The sequence below is a fragment of the Dermochelys coriacea genome, chromosome 14, assembly GCF_009764565.3.
Source record: "Dermochelys coriacea isolate rDerCor1 chromosome 14, rDerCor1.pri.v4, whole genome shotgun sequence".
Classification (NCBI taxonomy): Eukaryota; Metazoa; Chordata; order Testudines; family Dermochelyidae; genus Dermochelys; species Dermochelys coriacea.
In genome coordinates this window covers 10,552,869-10,576,835 of record NC_050081.1, presented here as the reverse complement: position 1 = coordinate 10,576,835, position 23,967 = coordinate 10,552,869, and the positions used below count along the sequence as shown (strand labels likewise).

The following is a 23,967-nucleotide window of genomic DNA, read 5'->3' as shown; positions in this document are numbered from 1 at the left end:
GCATTGCAGTAAAAATTTCTCTCCTTTTAGGCTTTGCCTTACAATTGAGAAATACGTGACAGGATCTTTTCTTACATTGAGACGTGCCCTCACAATGACAGTTTAAAACTGTTCAAATGATGATTTAGATAACTAGATGATAATCTCTATCCATCTGCCATTCATTCATCTATCATTTTAAGATTTTTCTCTTGCACCCCTCCCACTAGCATCAAAGCACTGGGTGGGTATATGAAATCTGGCTATTAGAATTCCTTATATTAAATACATAGAGAATTAATTAGTTATCCTGAGTGTCTTTCCTGAGTAGTATTTATGAAATGGAGTTGCTTGGAAATTGTCAGAGAAAAATGTTTACTTCTCAGTTTTTTATCTTGGGCTCTCAAGATAAAACGTACAAAAAGACCTATTTTGAAAGCGACAGGTGTGATCTATTATACAACCTCCTTAGAAAGGATTGAAAAGCTTAAAGCAAATGTGTGTTATTTATGGTAGCTGAGGTGAAATGAAACAGGTGAAAATTTTGAGTGCAGACAATTTTAAATGCTGCTAATCTCTGTTCTGGTGGGCCACCATATCTACTTTATCACAGTAGTACCACTTACAGTGGCTGCCCTTTAAAACGTTTAGATAACATCATCTCAGTAGTTGCAATATTTCTTGTATTTCCCATGTTGAGCAATGTCCATGTTTTCTCTAACCAGAAGGTGTGCTGCACGGTTACATTCTTTCTCATAAAGTTATTGTATATGTTTAAGGTAGTTGTTTGCTTGTTTAGAACATTATAGTTAGAGCTGGTCAAAAAATTTCTAACTAGGTTCTTCCATCAGAAAATGCCATTTTGTTGAAAATTAAACTTTGTGCTGGAACGAGTAGGTTTCAGCGAAGTTTTGTTTTTATAAAAGACAAAACTTTGAAACAAAGTGTTTCAATAAGGTCAAAACATTAGGAACATTTTGATTTTTCATTTCAAAATGTATGTTATAATTTTTTTTAAAAAGTTGAAATGGGAATGAAACATTTCAATTGACCCAAAATAAACAAATTTTGAAAATTTTATTCTATGAGAAATTTGGTTGGGGTGGGGGGGGTTAGGTTGGTTTGGGGGTTTTGGATCTTTGATCTGCTTCAGAGCTCATATCTATTGCACTGGAGTTGGGGATCTCATCCTAGTACAGAGCGTACATCACAGAGCCCCACCACACAATGTGGAACAATTAGCAGAGTATTAATACAACAATGCCATTGACGGGTATTAGATATACTCGCAGAACTGTCTTGAAAAGCTAGTATAGTCCTATATCCAGCAAAGTATCCGTTAATTTTTGGGTGCCCAACTCGAGACATCTTGGGCCTGATTTTCAGAGGTGCCAATCACCCACAGCTCCTGCTGAGTTCAATGTTAATCAGAGATTCCCTTTCACAGGCAATAATTATTTTCCTCTAGAGGTCCACAGATGCCTCCTTGGAGTCTCCATAATCCCTTCATTTATCCCCTTTTTACTCTCCCATGCTCCGCCAGGCCTCTTCTTGCAGCAATGTGGGCCTGAAAGCAGAGTTCAGTAATGCTTCGCCTTCAATACGCCAAACAGGAGAGCTAGTGAGTGCACTGAGCAGGCTGTCTCTGTAACATTCCCGCTTCCAGCAATGAGGGAGAGCCAAGCTTCAGTCCTGAATCTCTCTCTCTCTCTCTCTCTCTCATATCCAAGTATTTCTTTAATGCGCCCTTCAGCACAGTACGTCCACCCAAACTGTAGCTCCCTTGCATGGCAACATGCTGAGCTCTCTTTGCACAGCTGGGCCAGTTGCTTCTAATAATTCACTTTTAAAAGAAGAAAGCTGTTGGGTAATTATCACAAAGGGACATTGAAGGGAATTTAAAGTAACTTGGCAAATAACACGTCACCACTGTAGAGCCCTAGAAGGATGTTTTCATAAACAAAAACCCTGAAGGCCGTGCTAGCTTCCGGCACCTGCTTCTCCCCAGCTCAATTAAGGAGTGATATGTTTCTTTACATCCTACCTCTCTTCATCACTTCTCTTAGTTCTTTTATCTATTGTTGAGGGGAAAGGGGGCCTCACTGTTCTTTTCTAGCCTAGAATAGCAGAGAAGATGCTAATACATGGTACATTCTGGGGTCTTATTTTTCAGGTGCTCACCCACTCAATCCTGCATTTTTCTGAGTACCATGCAGATACTCGTATTTGGTTGCCTGCTGATATTTTGGAGATACCCAGACAGTTAATCTACTTCAGTCCCATCCCCTCTTCTTACTTAATGATGATACGCTCCACTGAGTTTCAATCCTTCTAGTCACAGGTTTCCTCTGGAAGCTGAATGTGAAATTATTTAAAAATGGCCTAGGGCTTGTCTTCACTGCAACAGTTAGCTTGAATTGGTACACTCAAGTTATTGCAGTCGAGCTAACCTACCCTAGCTCAAGTGAGACTGTCTACACAGCACAGCAATAGTCAAGTTGCACAGAGTGATTACATTAGCAGCTGCTGGGTAGTTGTGGGTTGTCTATACTGCAAAGTTTCCCCTGCAAAGCCTTACCTGCATTATTGTATCCTCCCTGTTTCTGCTGTCACTTGTGTGTCTCTGGGGGTATATCCCAGGGTTCTTTGAGCTGAGACAGGTTAGGATTCTTTCACAGTCAATTCCGTCAGTTGTGGGAGAACTTGTCTGTCCTTCGGGGGAATTGTGGGAAGGGTGTTGGAGGATCATCAGGACTTATGTGATCTTGCTTGAGTCCTCGCTGCAAAGCTTGAGCTTTCACCCATACCCCAAGCTGTTGAAGCAAGCACAGGTTCAAAGCACAAATAAGCACATGCTTTGGGGGGGATTTGTGTGTGGATGGTAGAGGGATGTGGGCAACAATGCATATGCATGCGCTAGTATTACAGTGTAGACATACCATTTAACTTGAGCTAGAGGTTTTTTTGTATGGATGGGAGTCAGATTATGAGCAAAACGTAAGTGATAACTCCAAGCTCTTACAGCAGTGAAGAGAAGCCAGATACACTGCTAGCATGCAGAGACTACTGCCTATTATGCTGACAAATATTATCCCTCTTTTTTTTCTTACTGGTACTCCCCAGTCTGTTGTGTCTTGTCTTAAAATTAGATTGGAAGCTCCTTGGGGCAGGGATCATCTTTTTGTTCTGTTTTTGTACAGAGCCTAGCACAGAGATGTCCTGCTTCATGACTAGGGCTTCTTGGTGCTATGGAAAAACCAATAATAATAATAAGCCCTGAAGAGTTCAGAATTTATGAGCAATTTCAGAACCAGTGCCTGGTACCAGCTCATGATAAAGCTGCAAAACACTTTTTGAGTTTTGCTTTGTTTTAGCTGGATGTTGATTACCTTGGGTTACATCCCCCAGCGTTTTGTTTTGAGTTTTGGAGTTTGAACAACCTCAGAGTCAAACCCTCTGCCAAAACCACAAACTTTCACCCCGTTTCACATCTAAATTTTAAAGATCACTTCTGTGGCTTGGTTTCAGGACAAACCTGTAAATCAGCTCAAATTTGCTTTGGAAGGATTGTGAACCTCATTGAACCTTCCAACAAACCTAAACTGAGTTCAAGGGTATAATGAAACCTGAAGCAAGGGGAGATGGGCTTTGTTGAAAACAATTTGCACATCTCCAGGGAGAGGCGAACCTACTGGTAGGGCCCTTCCTGTAGTTTTTACACTTGTGCTATAGGATTGGGCCAGTGGTCCCTTGAACAGGTTACAAAATAAAACTTGTAGCTGCCATAGGAAGAATTGTAACTAATTTCTGCTATTGCTGATGTACAGAATTTCCAGTGCAACGAAGCTATGTTTGAGGCGGTGGAACAGCAGGATTTGGACACTGTTCAGATTCTCCTCTATCAATATACACCAGAGGAGCTGGATCCGAACACTCCGAATAGTGAGGGATTAACTCCCTTGGATATTGCCATCCTGACAAACAACGTGCCTATCGCTAGGATTCTTCTGAGGATTGGCGCAAAGGAAAGCCCGCACTGTAAGTATAGCAGAACACAAATTGTGTTGCTCCAAATAATCCATACTAAGGGCTTCCTCTTGCTCTGGGAGGCTTAATTAAATTACATGCGAGAGAAAAGCCCGTCTGCTTTTGTCTGTAAGATGAATACAGGCAGCAATGGCACCACGACAACTGGAGACAGTTGCAGGGGTATTTGCTGCCTGAGCACAAGCTCAGCAGGTTTTTCCTATCTCATGTGTCAGCAACTGGGGTGCAACCTACCAACCCAGCAAATCCCAATCTCAAGACTAGCTTTAAGTGGCTCTGGGGATATAGTTAGCTGCTTGCCATGTGCCATAAAGAGGGAACACACCAAAGTCACGTGGGAGTGGCCTCAATAATGTCCAGACATAGCTGTTCACTTTCGCTGGTTCAGTGTGTCACCCATGAGTCTCCATAGGTATAGCCGTGTAGGCACATGAAGACATACGTATTCCATGTAGGCACAGGATCCATATTTATCAGACTTATTGTTATGAGAGTAGTTAGTGTGAGACACCCTAGTGCACACTAGAATTTACACCCCTCAAGCGCAGATAGTGTAGACAATGATAGTTTATATGATGCTATAGGGTTAGGGCTCATTAAATACTTGACAATTACCAATTATAGCAGCTCAAGTTACCATGGTATGTGCAGTAATCTCCATTTTAAGTATTAGGTTTATGTTCTGAGGCTTGTTTAACCCTTCATTTTAAAGCTTTTTGGGATGAAAGGCACAAAGCAGAAAGCAAAATCTATTACTTGACTGCATCCTCGCTCTGAGTCACATGGCTCTATGGACCCGTCTGCCATAGGTACATTGTCTACAAATGTCCCACTGCTGCTAAAACTGGTTCACATCCACTATTGTTAGCAACATTGCAAGCCCTAGCATAGATGTACCAAGACAAGTGTCAAATTAATCATTTACTGTCTTTCAGTAGAGACAAGATGTCTTTCTAAAGTATATGCTGTACTTCAACTATAGGTAAGGCTTCTGATTTTAGGTTTTATGTAAAAAACACCTATAAAACACCCCAAATACAAAAAAAATTAGTGTTTATCCAATGAACAGCCAAAAAAAATATTGGAAATGGTTACTCAATTCAGGTTGACTTCCCTGCTTTCCCTATAGGCAGTGTCCCTGGCTTGTATCTAACATTAATTCATGCTAGGTACTTTAAATCTGCCTCCGCTACTGATTGCAGCCAATGCCTACATTCCAGTGGACACTCCATAGGTAGGGAGGACTGTACATGCACACAGAATTTACAACACTTCTGAATTATAAATTGTGGATGCAATTAAAAAAATTAATACAAATTTTAAAATCCATTTTGCTTGACAATGGAAATGACTATTCTTGACGTCATAAACGTACTTTTTGACTACATTGGGATATTAATATGATAGGAAAGGACTCAGTCTCTCTATATGATGTTAAACGTATTTGTATTATTTTATTTTTTATTAAATATCAGCTTCTATCTATGGTAAATATGCGTTATAAAAAATGTCAACCTAGTGCCAGGGAGAGGTATATGAAATGCACTAAATGCTAAACCAGGGATCCATAACAAATTTACAAAGCTTAAATAACAAGTAAGTCATTTTTATACATATAATAAAAATTAAAGTTGATCCTATTTAAACAAGAATTTTGGGATGTACCCCCCAAAAATCTTCTCATTACAGTATATAAAAAGTGAAAAACCCTGATGTTTGCATATCATCACAGAACGCAAATTGCTAAAAAAATGAACTTAATACACCCTGAAAAACAGAAGCCATAACTATAAATTACTGAACTCAATCATGTTCAGGTACTTGGTCTGGGTTATGCAGGAGGTCAGACTAGATCAGTGGGTCTGGCCTTAAAATCTATAGATTTAGAGCCAGATTTTTATAGTTATATAGGAACCTATTGATGTAGATAGTTGCCAGTGGGATTTTCAAAAGTGTTTAGTGCTTCCACTGGGCACCAAGCTGCATTTTAGGCAAGTAAATACCTTTAAAAATCTGGCTCCTAATTCCTATTTAGAGCATGGCCTATTTATGCCATTCAGCCAGTATAAAAGGGCCTCAGTGTACCCAGCCTTATGAATGTGTAAGATGGGCTACCAGCTGCTGGCAGGGTTACCAGAGCTAAATAACCGTGTTAAAAATGATTGCCTCCGCCAGCACCCCATCCAAGCAAGGGCTGTTTAACATTATTAACACCGGTGGAGCTGAACTGATGTTAGCAATAGTGGGAAATCTTTAGAAACTAGGTAGACAGGGCCTGAGTCAGTAATACAGAGCTCATAGGTCCCTAATGGCATTGAGTATATAAAACAGGATAATAGACTCTTATGTCTATGGAGTAATGGGACGATTATTCTGGTTCACGCCATGGTGTCCCAACGAGGTAGCAAGGAATGTGGAGATATATCACTGTTGAGCTAACAGTCCCATTAAAATCAGATTACCACAATTTTAGGGCCTGATCCAAAGTGCAGTGGAGTCAATGGGAGTCTTTCCATTCACTTTGATGGGCTTTGGATCAATGAGAGAATGTCAGCAGCAATGAACGGGCAGGATGGCATCGGTAAATATATGGTAACTGCACCAATGAAAGCTCAGCTCAGATTATACCTCCTCACTGCACAGGAACACTAATAGCACTTATTGTGGTTATAAAACTATCCTTTGTCTTCTTTCATGGGACTTTTTCTGCATAATTTGGGGAGTGCGGGGGTGGGGAGGGGGGAGAATTTACCAAGTCAATTAATCAACCTTAAACCATGACACAAACTCTGACGCCTTACTTTTGGCTAAAAATACACAAATATATACGAATTTGTTTTAAACTGTCAATGCCTATATTTAGGACATTCCCAGCAAGGCTATAATGAGACTGTGTTTGAAGGGTTCAGCCACTGCAGACTGTGTCATTAATTTGAAGTTAGTTAAATTAACAACATTTAGGACTGGCATGTCAATCTCAGTGCTCCAGGAAATTGCACCTTGAGGCTACTCACATTGCCAATTTTTTTCACTAGAGAGTGTATGTGTGTGCGTGTGTATGGGTGTGTGTGTTGGGATTTTTTGCCAGACTCTCAGTGTTGGTACACCTTTATTGCTTTTCTATGTCCACAGCACTTATATTATCATTTATTCTGGCCTCCTTTAACCTTCCCAAGAGATTTTTGTATAGTGTAGCTGCTCAGTGAAAAGAGGTTTTTTTTTTTTTGCTTTATATTTATTTGTTTATTTTTCTGTCATGGTTCATGACTGAGGCTTTAAAAAAAAGTGTGACAGCATTTAGAGTGCATGATTGACTGCTGAAGCAACATTCATTAACCATGACAAATCTAGAGGAAAACACAGTCTTGAGTGTTCTAAACAGCAGTAAAAAAAAAAAAAGTCTAAACTAATTTTTCATTGACCTCATCTGTAAATAAATGCAGTCTGATGGCAAGCAGGGGCAATCATAAATTAGTATTCATTTCCTGTAATTAATGCAAACATGCCTATGAACACAGAGAATATGAATATATAACCACTTCATTTCCATTTCAAAATATGCCCACCAAATTTCCACTTCACTTATCTTGATTTTCAGTTTTTCTGATTGAAATAATGGTTAAGGCTTTCTCAATAAAAACCAAATCACTGGGTTTTTGTCCTTGAGGATCTAAAGTCGCTGCTTGAAAGTGAAAAGTAAAGTGTCTCATTCAAGACTCCATGGAATGGCTTTCAGCCCCTCTGTATTTGTCTCCATTGTTCGAAGCTGGCAGTAATCGTTGTTTTACCCTATTCTGCCCCCTTGCCACACTTCACAGACCCTCCTTCCCTGTTAGAGTGAAATCCCCTCCACCTGCATGGCATTTGGGCTCTGGAGGCCTGACCCAACACCCAATAGAAAGACCCCCATTGACTTCAATGGGCAGAGGGATCTGGAGGTAGAACTCCCACCTGCCCCTTCCCTGTAGCACCCAACTCAGTTGCAAAGGCTGTTGGGCAGCTAGACATGTATAAACTTGGCCTCTCACTGGCTGCCTCATTTGAGACCCTTTCTGTGGTTCAAGATACCTGTGCCTGGCAACTCTGCCCACTATCTCCGCCCAGCACAGCCCCTGGCAGTCATGCCATCACTCTTTTCTGTCATGTGACTGTTACATGTGAGGCTCAGAATTCTTTGTTTCCTCTCCAGGGCAATGTGGCCTTCCACTGGCCTTCGCAGTGGGCCACACCCTGAAACCCTTCCTCAGTTTCATCAGTTCCCTGAGTAAGGAACAAGGGAAATATCTTTCTTCCTCACCCACCCCAGCAAAACACACAGGAGTGGGCCACAGTGCAGAAATCTCCCTGAGGTCACTCTTGAAGACCTTTCCTTGCACCACCTCCACTAGTGGAAGGAGTTTGGGAGCTATGGATTGTGGAGGGCATGCACCTACCAACCCTCACAGACCTTGGTGATTCAGAGCGAAAGGAGCCCCGACCCCCAATTCCAAGGGAAGACAGCAGCCCTGCTACAAGAATAGCTCTTGCTCTTCCTCTCCCCTTCCCCCTGCCCATTAGCAGCAGGGGTCCAGCAGGAATCACATACCATTAGCTGGGTCCCCTTCTAGCTACACTGCCATTGCTTTAGAGAGGACACAGGTGACATACCTCCCAGCTATGTTACTTGGATTTCTGTGTGGAAATCCAAAAACAAAACAGAGAGCAACAACTCCCACTACCAGATCCATGTGGAGCCCAGTCTGTGAGAGCCCCAGCACAAGCTCATTCTTCCCTTAATTACCAAATAGGCAGAAGGATATAATGCAGTCCCTAGAACATTTACATTAAAAATGTAAAGCAGGTTGCTTTACTCTCCCTGCTCTCAGAGTCCACTTTGTGCTATGTAACCATCTCTCTCTCCTCCACTGATTTTATTCATCATTTGTTCTCATCATGGCTTATTTGTGCAAAACTAAGTACAAATAAAATTAAAATGTCCAGTGGTTGTTGCCTGTAAACATTCTACACCTTGCCAAGGCCTGACAACTGTCGAGTTGAATCTTGATGAGGGAGATACGGTCAGATCATCCTCTGGAACTTGGAGCAACGCCAGTTTACACCAGCTGAGAACTTGACCCATAGAACCTTCCCTCTCAGTCTTGATATGCTATCAGATATGCTCCACACTTACCATTTGCATGGATCCAGGAAGGTCTGTCACCCTTTGCTGGTCTCACAGAAGGTAGCAAATTCTGAAGATGTCAGCCAATTGCGGTAAGTATGGCTATGTGTCCCAAGATGTCCACATGAAGAATGATCGTACTTGGAGGCAAGAGGCTGCAAGCCAGCTTCTGAAAGCAGAGCCCTAGAGACGACCATTCTTCAAAAACCTTTAGGACGTCAGAGGTGTAAAGTAATTCTTTACTCTTCCCCATGTGGTTGTTAAATGCCCAATGACACTTTTCACATTAGTAAGTGCGATTATCCTTGGACTCCTGGCTAAGCTCCAGTCATGATACTGAAGTTTGAAATGAAAACATGTACACATATATGTATACACATCAGAGTATCGCTTGGCTTTTTTTCTGATGCAAAACTTCTGCTTTATCCTGAGCTGTTGGACTGATTTTTTGATATAGTGGAGTAGCTATAGAAGGCATCACTTAACACCCGGATCTGGTCGCTTTTGCTCTTATGTGGGGTGTTTTTTTTGTCACAGGAGGTCAGAGTCCTGTCCCCATATCACATATGTTTGCATTCTCAGAGATGCCTTGGTCCCTTTTTAAATGGTCATTGCAACTTGCTCTTTGGCAAGGTTGGTTCAGATCCCATAAAGGAGCCATTAGCCTGGCTGTGTCCCTAAACCTCATCTTCCCCAGCATTGCTAAGAGCTGTGGCTTGTCGTGGTAAATTATTTCTGATGAATAGGGCCCTTTTTTTTTGGTCCAAGGCAATTATGACTCTGATGTTAAAATCAGACAGCTCTTGTGGAAAGTTACTGCACTCCACAGCAAGATTATTTTTGGTGATTTCAGGAGTCCTCCTCCTTTACACTATGTCCTGAATTTTGATCACCACTTGGATTTGCCACGTTTCCTCCCATATTAAATTAAACAGCTTGGCAAATAATATTTTCTAAATTGCGAATAATTTGATCAAACTACCCTAAATATTTCAGAACAAGAGCAATTCTAAAACAGTTTGCTCCACCCAACTTCACTAGGCAGTCGTGGCGGTGGTGGTAGTTTGCATTACAGTACTGCTCCCAGGCCTCAACTGAGGTTGGGCCCCATTTTAGATTTAACCTCTGTAGCTGTCATTTTCTGTATGTTTATACAGCACTTAATGCAATGCGGCCCAGACCTGGCTGGGCTGTCAGCAATACTGCTCTATAAATGTTAAATAATAATAATACTAGACACTGTATATACGCACGCACACACACACACACACACACACACACACATGTTCAGACAGTCCCTGCTTACAAGACAAGGCAGGCAAATGAATTATTATTACCCTTCTTTTACAAATGGGGAGTTCAGGCATAGGGAGACTAAGAGAATTGCCAAAGGTCGTTCTGGAAGTCTGCAGTAGAGCACAGAATTGAATACCGATCTCCTGAATTCTACTCCAGTACCTTAACCACAAAGCCATCCTTCCTGGGCTTCCAACAGCTGTTTCTTTTGACCTGTAGATGTTTGTGAATTTTATGTTTTGTCCATAGTTGACCACAGCTTTTTGTTCATTAGAAGCGTATGGGTTTTTATGACCAAGTAAAACTGAAAACTGGGTGAAAACTGAAAAGCTTTAATTTTGGCTGTTAATCTTTTGTAATAATCTGTCAACATGAAAGAAAAGGATGTAGGGTAATTTTGGTTTGCTTAAGACACTTTCAAACATATGATAAATACTTGAGCTTCGACTTCCTCACCTTACTCATGTGATTAGTCTCATTTAAACAGGTCAGATCCTCAGCTGGTATAAATTGACATAGATTCATTGACTTTCATGGAGCAATGCCAGTTTACACCAAATGTGCATCATTTCACTTCAGTAGGGCTACTCAAAGGATGGAGAGGATTTGGCTTTAAATGGGTTGCACTAGTGTAAGTGAGGGCAGAACTTTATCATGCCATCAAGCAGTCACTTGCATTCCCCTTTTCTTGGCAGTTGTTAATATGGAAAGCAGGTCAATGCATCTGAGCACCTTGGTCCAGGAAGCCCAGCAGCGAGTAAGTGAGCTGTCTGCACAAGTGATGAGTGAAGGTCTTAGTATGGACAACACAGACAAAGAGAAACAACTAAAAGCGTGGGAGTGGAGATACAGGCTATACAAGCGCATGAAAGCAGGCTATGAGCATGCCAGTAAGTAGAACCAAGGTGGTTATACACCTAAAAGGAATATGCTTTAAATAAGAATACTTTGCACTTGTAGATCAATTCTTTCTCTACAAAAATGCTCTAATCAGTCCTCATTATGCCCCTGGAAGCAGTTGAAGGTTATAGGTGGGGAAACTGGGCACAGAAAGTAAGTGACCTGCCCAAAAGTGGAAAGAGAGTTGGTGCTAGAATTTGAGAGGCCCAATTATCCTGACAATTGCATGTGTGCAGCTTCTACAGAATGGGAGTTGTGTGCTCAGAACTGTTCAGATAATCAGACCCTAAAGCTCCTGGTACAATGTCTGATTCTTGCACCATTAAGCCACATTCCTTTTCCCTTTCCTCTGTCTCCTTCTCTTTACATTTTCCTTTCAGGTTTCATTTAATGTGATTAATGATAGTTGCAAAATAGGGACATCTGAGGAAAAATGGGGGAAAATTCAACCTTTTTATCATAATTTCAGAAAACAATTAAACAATTCTGTTGGTGGTGAATCACCAGAATGAAGTTTTCACACAGAAAATTGTGAGAAGTTAATCCTATTTGTTGGCATCTAAATGCAATACTTCGACAAAGAAAATGAGCCAATTTCAAAAATGTGGACCTTTTAAAGCCACTCTAAATGTGGTTCTGTGCAGAAAGGCATACTGTGGCCCTTGGAGAGGAGTGGACTAGAGATTGAAACTTCTGTTTGTATAAAATTTAGATCTTTTGGCTGTAATAGATTCAGTAACAAACAATCATTGTTACCATTAACATCTTTAGAACCACCTTTCTAAAAATCTGTTTGCAACTAATTAACTTTAGATAAAGGGTATTGCATACCGAGAATACTCCTCTAATGTATTTATGGTGTTCTCTGAATTCGGATATGGGGAATACTACAAATGTAATGTTCATTACTTGCAATGACAAAATTGTAAACATATTAGGCCACATCCGTAAGTGGTTTCAGCCAAGGTATCTTCATTTAATTCAGTGGTGCAACACTGGTATATACCAGTAACCAACTGAGGATCTGGCCCATCAGCCAGCATGTGTTATGTTACATGACAAGAGTTTGCTTAATGCCCTTATCCTAAATCAGATGTAAAAAGTTAGATAACTATATCATCTTCATCCACACCTAGCATGACCTCAGAATCATTTGCATGTTCAAAGGGATTGCCAGTTTTTCCTACAAACAATAGGTAATAAATTTGATTTCTGGACTGAATTATTCTTCGAACTGATCTATATGCTCTAAAGAGACTTCATGCCACGACACGTTAGAATGACCATAGTGAAACATATACAAAGTAGCTGTTACAATCTTGGTGATTTCTAAACCAGAATAATGTAAAAATGTTTTTCTGTCATGTGATACATTTGAATCTGTTAGTGAAATCTTGATGATTTAATTAGCTCTTTATGGTAGTTTTTGTCCCTTTTCCTTCCTCCCACCCACCCCAAAAGATTTATAGGGGCTTTTCATTGACATAATTAATATTATTCTGTTCTATTGGGTTACATATGTACAGAAAGATATTTTTAACCCAAAGGAGCTGAAAACCATGATAGAAACAAATGGTGTCTGCAGGATATTATTAGTTGAGGTACTAATTAAAATGTTCAAAAGACAAGGAACACAAACACTTACGAACCAAAGCTCACAATTGCCGGGTGGTTTTCAGTTGGTTCTTTGAAGACGCACAAACGTTGTTTGAATAGGATTTGTTGTGCTATGGACCTGATGTTTTTTCTTCTCTCCCAGGAGCCCCTGAGGCGCCAACCAATGTCTGTTTCATGGTAACAAGCAGCACATCACTCACTGTCACCTTCCAAGAACCTCTTAGCGTCAACTCAGCTGTAGTGACCAAATATAAAGGTACTGGATTTGAACATATTTCATTTACCTTTCTTAAGAGTGCACAGAAACGTTAGGGCTCAATCATGAGCTATTTACTTGCAGAAAATATTTTGTTCTAAAAGCCTCATTTGGATAGAAATATTTCATTGGTTATTTGTGTATACATGAGAATGTTTCGGATGGTATTCCCTAATGAGACAGTAAGACAAAAAGACAGTTCACCCAAACCATTATCCATGGTGCCTTGAAGTTTGCTTGACTCATTGTGGTTAGAACATGGGATGAGCCAGCTTAAAAACATCAGCTAGCCTGTGGGCTTCTTAACAACCCTGTGTATCCTTGCCCATGCCAAAGCCATGCTGCCATCCCTTAAAGGAATGCCTCTGGAAGCTGAAGCTGCTGGCTGTGGTTTCACACAGCCCAGCTAATTAGCTGTTCCAGTGCCGCCACATAATTCCTGGAAGAGTATCACATTAGGGGTGGCACCAGTTACAGTATTTAAAGTGGAATGAACAGAGAAAATACCTTTCTCTGAACAGTCCTGCTAAACACTCCAAGCACATGCAACTCATCTGCATTGTTGTAATGAATATTAAATACAGTTCATGAGGCTGCGGAGAGGGGCTTAAGTATTTTAAATACTTCTTTTTGTAAGCAAAGCAAATCTATTTTTAAAGCCATTGGTGTGTTTACATGGACTCTATTAAGCTTCATCCTGAGGAATTTTAGAAAGGAAAAGCATCATTTTTTCTTTGCTGAAATATTTCAAGTGAAGCCCATTCTAGTTCCTAACCAGATTAATCCTGTACACTTACACTAATCACCCTAGCGGTAATACTCTACAATTCTATGGGACCTTTCATCTGAGGATCTAAAAGCTATATGTAAACAATTAAGCCTCAGTTAATTAAGCCTGGCCCACACATTCAGGCTGTGTCTAATTCTTGCAGCTTCTTCCTTTATGACATCTCCAAAATCCAGCCTTTTGTCACAGACCATGCTACCAAAACTCCTGTCCAAGTCCTTATCATACACTGAACACGACAATCTTCACCTTTCTGACAGGTTTATAATGGTTTGCAAATTGATTAAAATGAAGTGGAGAGAGACGAAGGCCAAAACTTTCAAACTTAAAGGGTGCTTAAAGTTAGGTATCTATTCATATTTAACACCACAAGGTGTGTATGTGGGGGGGAGAGAGGGTGGGTTTTTGGGGGGGCTGAGAGCATGTCAGCATGCTGTCTTGTAAGTTTGGGGGGAGGGATAGCTCGGTGGTTTGAGCATTGGCCTGGTAAACCCAGGGTTGTGAGTTCAATCCTTGAGGGGGCCATTTAGAGATCTGAGGCAAAAAAACCTGGGGATTGTGCCTACTTTGAGCAGGGGGTTGGACTAGATGATCTCCTGAGGTCCCTTCCAACTCTGATATTCTATGATTCTATGATTCTAAATAAGTATCCTTGTTTTCAAAGACACTGAGTACCATGGCTCACATCAACTTCAAAATTCATTGTCAATGTTGTGTCCAGATACCCAAAGTGGCCCCAAACCTGATGGTTTTAGAAGAGAGTTAAATCACCCATATTGCAGCTAACTAGCTGTGCAAAAGCGATTTAGTGATTAAGAAATTAGACCCCATTTTTCAAAAGTAACTTAGGAGCCTTCAAATGACTTTCACTGATAGTTAGTCTCTTAGGCACCTAAGTGCCTATGTCTTTTCTGAAAATGAGACTTGGATATCTAAATCACTTGGGTTAAATTTTCAAAAGCACCTAATAGGATAAAACTCAGATATATCTAACATACAGGGGACCAATGAATCTTGTACAAGTCATATCTTCACAATAACGTAAATTCCCAAATACAATTGATTATTTTTTTAAAATATTTACTTTCCAAAGGTTGTGTGATATTTTTCCCACATATAGTTGTTTAGTTTGAATCTGTTTTATAGCCTCCATCCTCTTTTCAGCAGATATGAAGGCAAGAAAAATGTTACCCAACTTGACATAACTTTCCTAAATCTGATTAGTTCACACTCTAGTGCCTTCATGTTTTGTGTAATCCATACTGCTGACTGTTTTATGCTTGGTCAGAATGGCCATGAATTCTACCAAGATGTTCATTTTAAACCCTTTAACCCAGGAAATTTGCATATTTAAGGTTAGATGAAAAGAAAGAGCATTAATGGGTCCTGTTGGTGACTTGTGGAGATTAATTAAGCACAATATATGGAATTGTTTATTACACTGCAGAGCAAACTTCTTTGTGTTAAAATTAACCTTTCAAAAGAGCACTCATGATTCGAACCAGGTAAGAGTTACTGTTCCCACAAAGATGGTTTGATAATATTAATTGAGAATCTTTTAGCAAAAAGTATAAGCCCCAATTCAGCAAACCACCTGAGCACATACTTAAGTGCTTTCCTGATTCGGGGCCATAAATAACACATTACTATTTATTTTTAAGAAAGAAGGAATCAGGAGAGATAGTAGTCTTTCTCCTCCTCACTACCAACCTCTAATAATGATGTTTTCAATGGATCTATGGATTATTTTGGATAAGTATCAAGATTAAAGTTGCTTCAGGTACTTAGCATTTTGACAAGCTGCCAAGGCCCTTTTCATGGCATCTCTTTTGACATGTTTGATATGTGGCTTGAACCTGCGTTGTGGAATAATTTTTTTCCGTTTGCCTATTTGTTCAAAGTGATTCAGAAACGTGTATCAGAACATTATCTGAATCCTGTGTGCAGGGTTTTCCTAGGTAATTATATAACTTCTAAATAATAAAGGACAATAACATTTTGCATTCTCTTTAACCCATAAAACCAATTTACTTCCTTTAAGAGACTTAATTGAAGCACACAAGGTAGATGGGTGTTAACGTTGGGGTCCCAGCTAGTTTCCAGTTATGTGACTGCATTCTGCCAAGCCATTTCTTTAAGGAGCTGAGGTATTGTTTACTTCCTACCCTGGACCGCCATTCAATGTTACTGCCACAATCCTAATGGCTCCTTTAGTTTCCCTCCAGAGAAGGCTGCCTTATGTCAGTGTCTGAAGTGAAATGATTCCTATGTATATAGTAGTTCAGTAAAGTGTTTTGAGGTTTGAGACAGGCATGACATAAATCAATAATAATAATAATAACAACAACAATAATTGTAATAATCAACTCCAAGCTACAGAGAAATATTCATTCCAGTTCCAGAAAGACCCCACCCCAGCAAAAGGATATTATGGATTACATTAACTCACCAGGAAAAAATCTCGGATTGACTAATCATGCCCTGAGGACAAGCTTTGCACCTGAACCTGCAAACACATGGACTTGCCTACAATCTATAAACCTCTTTGCACCCTCATGTAAATGTGCTGCGCTGGTGTTAAAAAGTGAATTGCACCAGCACAGCTTACTCCAGCTTAAAACTGGGTCAGTTATTTTGACATTGAGGCAATGTGTCTACAGTGGAACTGCATGGGAAACAGTTTTCCCATGCCATGAAGATTTTCAAGATATAAAAATATTTTCCCATTCCGAATCAGGATGAAAAAGTCGAAATCTTGAAAATTTTCACCAAAAATCTGAAGAAAAAAAAATCTTGTTCCAGATCAATTGAAATGTTTTATTTAGATTTCTCAGGTATTTAAAAAAAATTACTCTAATTACCTTATATTAGGAAACAAAAATGTTTTGAACCAGAAAACTGAAATTTTTCTTTTAAAAAATGTCAAAACATTTTTTTCAAAAAAATACTTTGAGTAAAAAAATTAATCAAACCTGACCCTTTAAAAGTTTCCGCTTCAACAAATCAGCGTATTTCAATAAATAAAAGGTTTGACTGAAAACTTCCTGACAGCTCCTTCCTGCACTACATGTTTGTACCAGCATAACTATACTGATGCAAAAAAAACCACAAAACCATAACACTAACATAGACAAGACCTTATTCCTCACTTTTGTCCCATTGGAGCCTGGAAGTAGGACATTCAAGAACTGTTGTCTTCAAGAAGTAATCCTTTTAATTGGTGTCACCTCTCTCTCTCTCTCTCCCTCTCTCTCACGTGCGCACACACACACACAGAGTTTAATTAAATGAAAATCACTTTTCAGCATCATTAACCAAAGGTAATTTTAAAGATTATTGTGAAATTCAAAAACTGCACTGGAGGAAAAGTATTGCCAGTCGGGAAAAAATGCTACTTCTCCTTCTTTTCTTTTTTTTTAAGCCAGTTTTTTGTGGTTGTTGTTGTTTTCCCCCTACATAGATGTAATTTCAGGCATATATAATCTCCTCTTATTGCACAATATTATTTTATACGTATCTCCTGTCAGAAGTGCTTGAAATTTCCTAGGCATCAAGATAAACATGAGCATGTGTAATATCAGAAGATAACCACTGAATGAACCACCAATGAAGAATTACCGTGAAATATAGTCTCAAATTATACCCCTGAGTTTCGTATATCTTATTAATTTTTAAGAAAACATATGTTAGACAAATAAATTTTCTTTTGGTGAAAAATGTGAAGCTGCTTATGTTTTTGAGTTTAGTTATTTAGCTAACAGACCTGAAAAATTCAAGTCTGAAGCTGTAGTAGGAAACAGAGAGAGATTCTAAGCCGCCCTTTAACTGAGCAATTTGAGCTGCTCTACTATCTGCGGTGAACGTTGATCCCAAGGCTCATATGACAAGCTTCACAAGCTGTTTTTTCAGTAGCAGTATTTGCCTTTAACAAGGTCTTACAAAGTCTCTGGGTGGGTTTTGAAGTAGCTTCCCAGCCTGACATCGAGTTGAGGGGATGATGATTTGTTTAGACCACCTCATCCCCCCGTTACTATTTTCTTTTTATTAATTTTTTGGTTAAAAATTTTACACATTTCTGTTTGTCAATAGTCCCCCACTACCTCCTAGGATTTCTGCCTGGTGGAAAGTATGTTTTTCTTTTATGTCAATTTTGTAGCCTTAAAGAAAAAGTCAAGCAGTCATGTTAGATCAAGATGAGGTGGAGGAGGGAGAAAGCAGCTATTGCTTGCTCAATTTTTTACCAAAAAATTATTCCATACCTCCTTTCCTCCAGGGCAATTTGTGGTTCACCTCAAACATTTTTTGCATTAGTATAATTTTCTTTAATTACCTCTAAGTCACTGGTTCAGCCCAGGTCAGAAGTGAAGTGGCCAAAACTTTTTACCATCTAATGGCTGGCTTGGTGTCCTGTGTGAAGTGAATTTACTGAGCTCAGCCCTGCTCCCAGAGAAACAGGTGTCGATATTACCAGCACAATCGATGCAATTTGGCACTATTGTTGGAAGCCCCAGTAGAGGGAACTGAATGGATCTTGGAGACTAAAAAGCCATTTCATACTTAGAGGGGAAACCCTTTTAGAATCAGAGTTTGGGACCCCCAGTGTGGCAGAATGGGGAAGCTTGCACAGATTGGCTTGCATTGTACATGCTGTATAGATAAATAGACCTTCATTGACTCAGGCTCTCAATCAGTTACCCTTTACAAGCACTAAGGGGACGATCCAAAGGCCATTGAGGTCAGTAGGGGGTATGTCTACACTGCATTGTAAACCTGGGTCTGTGGGACCCAGGCTTGTGGACTTGGTGTGTCCAAGCCAATACCTGTGCATTTTATACACTACACAGACGTTCGGACTCGGCTCTGTGGCTTGAGCTGCATCCACACTGCAAAATGACAGGCTTGACCTGAGTCACACCGGGACTTGGCTCTGACCTATCCCCCAAGCAGGGTCCTAGGACCTGGGTCCTGACTTCTTACTGACCCCATCAGACTGATTTGTGTGTGGACTGATTTGTGTGTGTGGTTTGGGCTCAAACCTGTGCCAGAGCTTGGGCTTAAAGTGCAGTGTAGACACACCCTAGACTAGGAGTCTTCCCTTGAAAATCTTTACTTGAAAAATCACAATTTAAGATTGTAAAAAGAATTTAGGGAGTTTTCCTGATCCATCATATTTTATTCCTGTGAATAACCTGTACTCTCATTGACTTCTCTGGGTCTACACACTGTGACAGACCCAGACCAGTGGGGTACAGGAGTCTGGTAAAAGGCAAATATACTGGCCACTGGATGAATAGTTTTCTGTTCCCTGAGTGACCAGAGCAGGGGCTGCCCTAGAGCAATTGGGAACCTTCTAGAATCAATTAAGACAGGCAAGCTAATCAAGACACCTGGAGCCAATTAAGAACTTTCTAGAATCAATTATGGCAGACAGGCTAATCAGGACACCTGGTTTAAACAGGACCTCCCATCAGTTAGTAGGAGGGTGCACAATGAGCAGGGAGTGAGAAGGTGTGCTGCGGAAGGACTGAAGAGTTCAAGCATAATCAGGCTTCAGGAGGAAGATCCTGCAGTGAGGATAAAGAAGGTGCTGGGGAAAGGCCATGGGGAAGTAGCCCAGGGCGTTGTAGCTGTCACGCAGCTGATACAGGGAACATTGTAGACAGCTGCTATCCACAGGGCCCTGGGCTGGAACCCAGTGTAGAGGGTGGGCCTGGGTTCCCCCCAATCCCTCCAACTCCTGATTGGACACAGGAGGAGTTGACCTGGTCTGTGAGAAACACCAGAAGGGAAGGTCTAAATTGGAAAGGGATCTGGCCTGTTCCCGACCCACTAGGTGGGACACAGAGACTGCGGGGATTGTTTCTCCATTTCCCGCATTTCCCCCATGCTGGCCAGTGATGAGGTTTGCTGAGTGGACGGCAGGTTTGAGCCAAACTAAGGGCTGCCGGGAATCTCTGAGGCGAGCAAATCCGCCAATAAGCGCAGGACCCACCAAAGCAGAGGAGGAACTTTATCACAACACACACACACACACACACAACCTCCCTCTCGTTCTTTCTCTTTTTATATATATAATAGACAGTATGTATGTATGTGCAAGTAATCCAGCGCACATATGCACACAGGTTTTGTAAAGCTGTATTAAATTGGTCTATCAGTAGAACTTGCACATGTCCTTTTTTTTCTTTTACGTATGACACCTACAGCTTTTTTCCCCATCTCTCTCTAATGACAGCCCTCCCCATTAAACATTGTCACTGAGGAGTCAATAAAACAAACACATGTACTTCAGCTCCTTTTGACTTCAATGGGTGGGAGCTAAGGGTGCTGACATAAACTCCTAGTGTATGTTTACACTGCAGCTAGAAGCCAGCCTCCCAGCCCAGGACCAGACTCTCACTAGCAAGGCTCAAGCTACCATGTTAAAAATAGCAGTGTGGATATTGCGCATCTCATGGAGACTCGGGCTAGCCACCCGAGCTCAGGCCCAGGGGACTGGGAGGGCTTGAAGACTGAGCTCACACCCAAGCTGCGATGTCCACACTGCTATTTTTAGCATGCTAGTCTTAGCCTCTGACTTCCCTGGTTGAGCGCTCGCTCCCAGCTGCAGTGTAGACATACCCATAGGATTGAGCCCTTACCAAGAACTGTGATGCTGTAACATTAAGTTCCAATGAATGTTTTATAAAGTGCTGCAGCAAATGCTACATCACAACTTGAGTCTACCCACAGCTTGATGGCACCATATATCCAAATTGGTCTTTATGCCATGTTTGCCAACCATTCTAAGTATTTCTGTATATTTTTAAACATTCTTTTTCCTTCTATCTCCAAATCAGTTCTTTTCTGCATTAAAAATGAAAGAATACATTTTTGTAACATATTCAAGTTTATGCTGCAGAATAGGTGTGGTCTCGTATTTTATTTTTACAGTAGTTCATTTATGGCATTTTATTAGGTCTCATGGGCACTTTATTTGCACACTATATTTCGGTGGCTAACAAGACTGTGCAACTTGATTTCTATTTTTATGCCCAGCAAGTACAGAAATGTGTACATGTTAAAACAAACCTTTCTGTTTCCAAGTCCTCTCAGCTTTTGTAGTACGCTTTGGACTTTTTTTTTTTTTTAAAAAAGACACTTAAACTTTGGGACTAGTTTAAAGATACTAGAGACAGATATGGCAATTTCCTGCAATATTCTGGGCAGCTTTACTGAATTAAGTTTAAGTATGTTTGGAGTTCATTGTATTAAAAATGCAAAAGTTGATGTGTTATTGCCAAAATACCATAAATGGACTACTGTAAAAATGAAATATGGTGTTGTGGGATTGTATGTAACATATCTTGGGGGGAGACAGGACTAATGTAAATCCTGGGAGTGTTATGAGCATCAAAGGACTATTTGAGACAATGGGCCAGACAAGAATAAAATTTTAATTAAGTGGGTTTTGCAGGAAATCAGGGGGAGGGGGAATGCAAATGTGCCCCCCTACAGCTATGCCAAGATTCAGCCTTTTGGAGTTTCTCTCTGAGGAGGAGACTTTTGTCTGGCTGATTACCTCTTCACGATCTCTACAGATCAAAGACCCAGGCTGCGTGAAGGAAAGGCTAATGTACACATTAGTTTGCTTGTTCCGAGTGAAAGGGTGTTATGAAATTGTGACCACAGAAGATCCCCTGGGTAGAGTTTGAAGGACAGACTCCTACCAGATCCCTGGTTGGAGTTGAGGGTCGCTGGAAAGCATATTAGCTTCGGCTTCTTTCATTGGTTTGTATATGTTTCCTCTATAGTGCTTTCACCGTAAGAATTAATGTGCTTGCTTAAGAAAAGCTGTGTGGTACCTAAGAACTGTGGTAATTACACTATTCATAACCTCTGAGGAAAAGACAACACAAGCCTGCTTAGTGAGTCTGACTCTCTGGGAAACTCACAGTGTAGGCAGAGAGCTGGGCAGCCTGGAAAAACCCCAGTTAGGTGGGAGAAAGACATGGGTCTCCAACCAAGAGAAGTGACATCATCTGAGGACTGGGTGCCCTTGTAGGACCAGGAGATGGAGTATAGTGGCAGTTGCCCTGAACTGGGACAATATCCATCAGCTAGGGTTAAATATTAAATGAAGGTACAATAACTAATGTAATTGATCAGCCAAAAACTACTCAAGTCAGTTATTCTGATCTTCTTCTTTGTGTTTTATGAGCATTTTGAGCAGCCAGTCAAAGTGAATGGCAATGAGAAACCCAGAGACTTAGGGTCTGGTCCTGTCCCTATTTTGGGTGAACAAGGAATACAGCATCATACCTTTAAATGGATGATTTTTAGGAGATGTTGGTTTACCTTCAAGCAATTGAAAACATTAATCAGGATTAATTGCGCAGTTGAACAATAATTGAATACTATTTATTTAAATATTTGTGGGTGTTTTCTATATTGTCAAATATATTGATTTCAATTACAACAGAATGCAAAGTGTACAGTGCTTAGTTTTTATTTATTTTGATTACAAATATTTGCACTGTAAAAAACAAAAGAAATAGTGTTTCTCAATTCCCCCATTGCAAGTACTGTAGTGCAATCACTTTGTCATGAAAGTTGAATTTACAAATACAGAACTCTGTACAAAAAAACTGCATTCAAACATAAAACAGTGTAAAACTTTAGAGCCTACAAGTCCACTCAGTCCTACTTCTTGTTCAGCCAATCACTCAAACAAACAAGTTTGTTTACATTTGTCAGAAATAATGCTGCCAGCTTGTTTACAATGTCACCTGAAAGCGAGAACAGGCGTTCACATGATACTGTTATAGCCAGCATCACAAGATATTTATGTGCCAAATGCCCTAAAGATGCATATGTCCCTTCATGCTTCAATCACCATTCCGGAGGACAGCGTCCATGCTGATGATGGGTTCTGCTCGATAAGGATCCAAAGCATTGTGGACCAACACATGTTCATTTTCATCATCTGAGTCATATGCCACCAGCAGAAGGTTGATTTTCTTTTTTGGTGGTTCGGATTCTGTAGTTTCCGCATCGGAGTGTTGCTCTTTTAAGACTTCTGAAAGCATGCTCCACACCTAGTCCCTCTCAGATTTTGGAAGGCACTTCAGATTCTTAAACCTTGGGTCAAGTGCTGTAGCTATCTTTAGAAATCTCAAATTGGTCCTGACATATGCTGGGTCATTATCCAAGATGGCTATAACATGAAATATATGGCAGAATGTGGGTAAAACAGAGCCAGAGGCATACAATTCTCCCCCAAAGAGGTCAGTCACAAATTTAATTAACGTATTATTTTTAACAAGCTCCATCAGCATTGAAGCATGTCCTCTTGAATGGTGGCCAAAGCATGAAGGGGTATACAAATGTTTAGCATATCTGGCATGTAAATACCTTGCAGTGCTGGCTACAAAAGAGTGCACACCTCTTCTCACTTTCAGGTGACATTGTAAATAATAAGCAGGCAGCATTATGTCCCGTAAATGTAAACAAACGTGTTTGTTTTCGTGATTGGCTGAACAAGAAGTAGGACTGAGTGGACTTATAGGGTCTCAAGTTTTACATTGTTTTGTTTTTGAGTGCAGTTATATAACCAAAAAAAATCTACATTTTGTAAATTGCAATTCCATTGCACTACAGTACTTGAATTAGGTTAATTGAAAAATACTATTCTTTTGTTTATCATTTTAGAGTGCAAATATTAGTAATCAAAAATAATAATATAAAGTGAGCACTGTACACTTTGTATTCTGTTGTAATAGAAATCAATACATTTGAAAATGTAGAAAAACATCCAAAAATATTTACTAAATTTCAATTGCTCTTCTGTTGCTTAACAGTGCGATTAAAACTGCTATTAAGTGTGAGTAATTTTTTTAAATCATGATTAATGTTTTTTAGTTAATCATGTGAGTTACATGTGGT

General features: G+C 40.2%; 1 protein-coding gene and 1 long non-coding RNA gene across 5 annotated transcripts in view; one reads left to right on the top strand and one right to left on the bottom strand.

Moving 5' to 3' along the window:
• The window catches only part of ANKFN1 (ankyrin repeat and fibronectin type III domain containing 1), a 153,809-nt gene that overhangs the window by 64,549 nt on the left and 65,293 nt on the right, over positions 1-23,967 (top strand). For all 4 annotated transcript variants that reach the window (XM_043497334.1, XM_043497335.1, XM_043497333.1 and 1 more), the window contains 3 exons: positions 3,807-4,017; positions 11,179-11,373; positions 13,143-13,256. In XM_043497334.1, coding sequence (XP_043353269.1) covers positions 3,807-4,017; positions 11,179-11,373; positions 13,143-13,256 — 520 coding nt within the window. The remainder of the gene's footprint in view (positions 1-3,806; positions 4,018-11,178; positions 11,374-13,142; positions 13,257-23,967) is intronic.
• On the bottom strand, positions 15,507-23,362 carry LOC122456702. The gene is made up of 3 exons (XR_006275707.1): positions 23,214-23,362; positions 20,082-20,084; positions 15,507-15,517 (listed from the first exon to the last, which is right to left on the bottom strand). It is a non-coding gene; the product is annotated as an uncharacterized LOC122456702 (long non-coding RNA).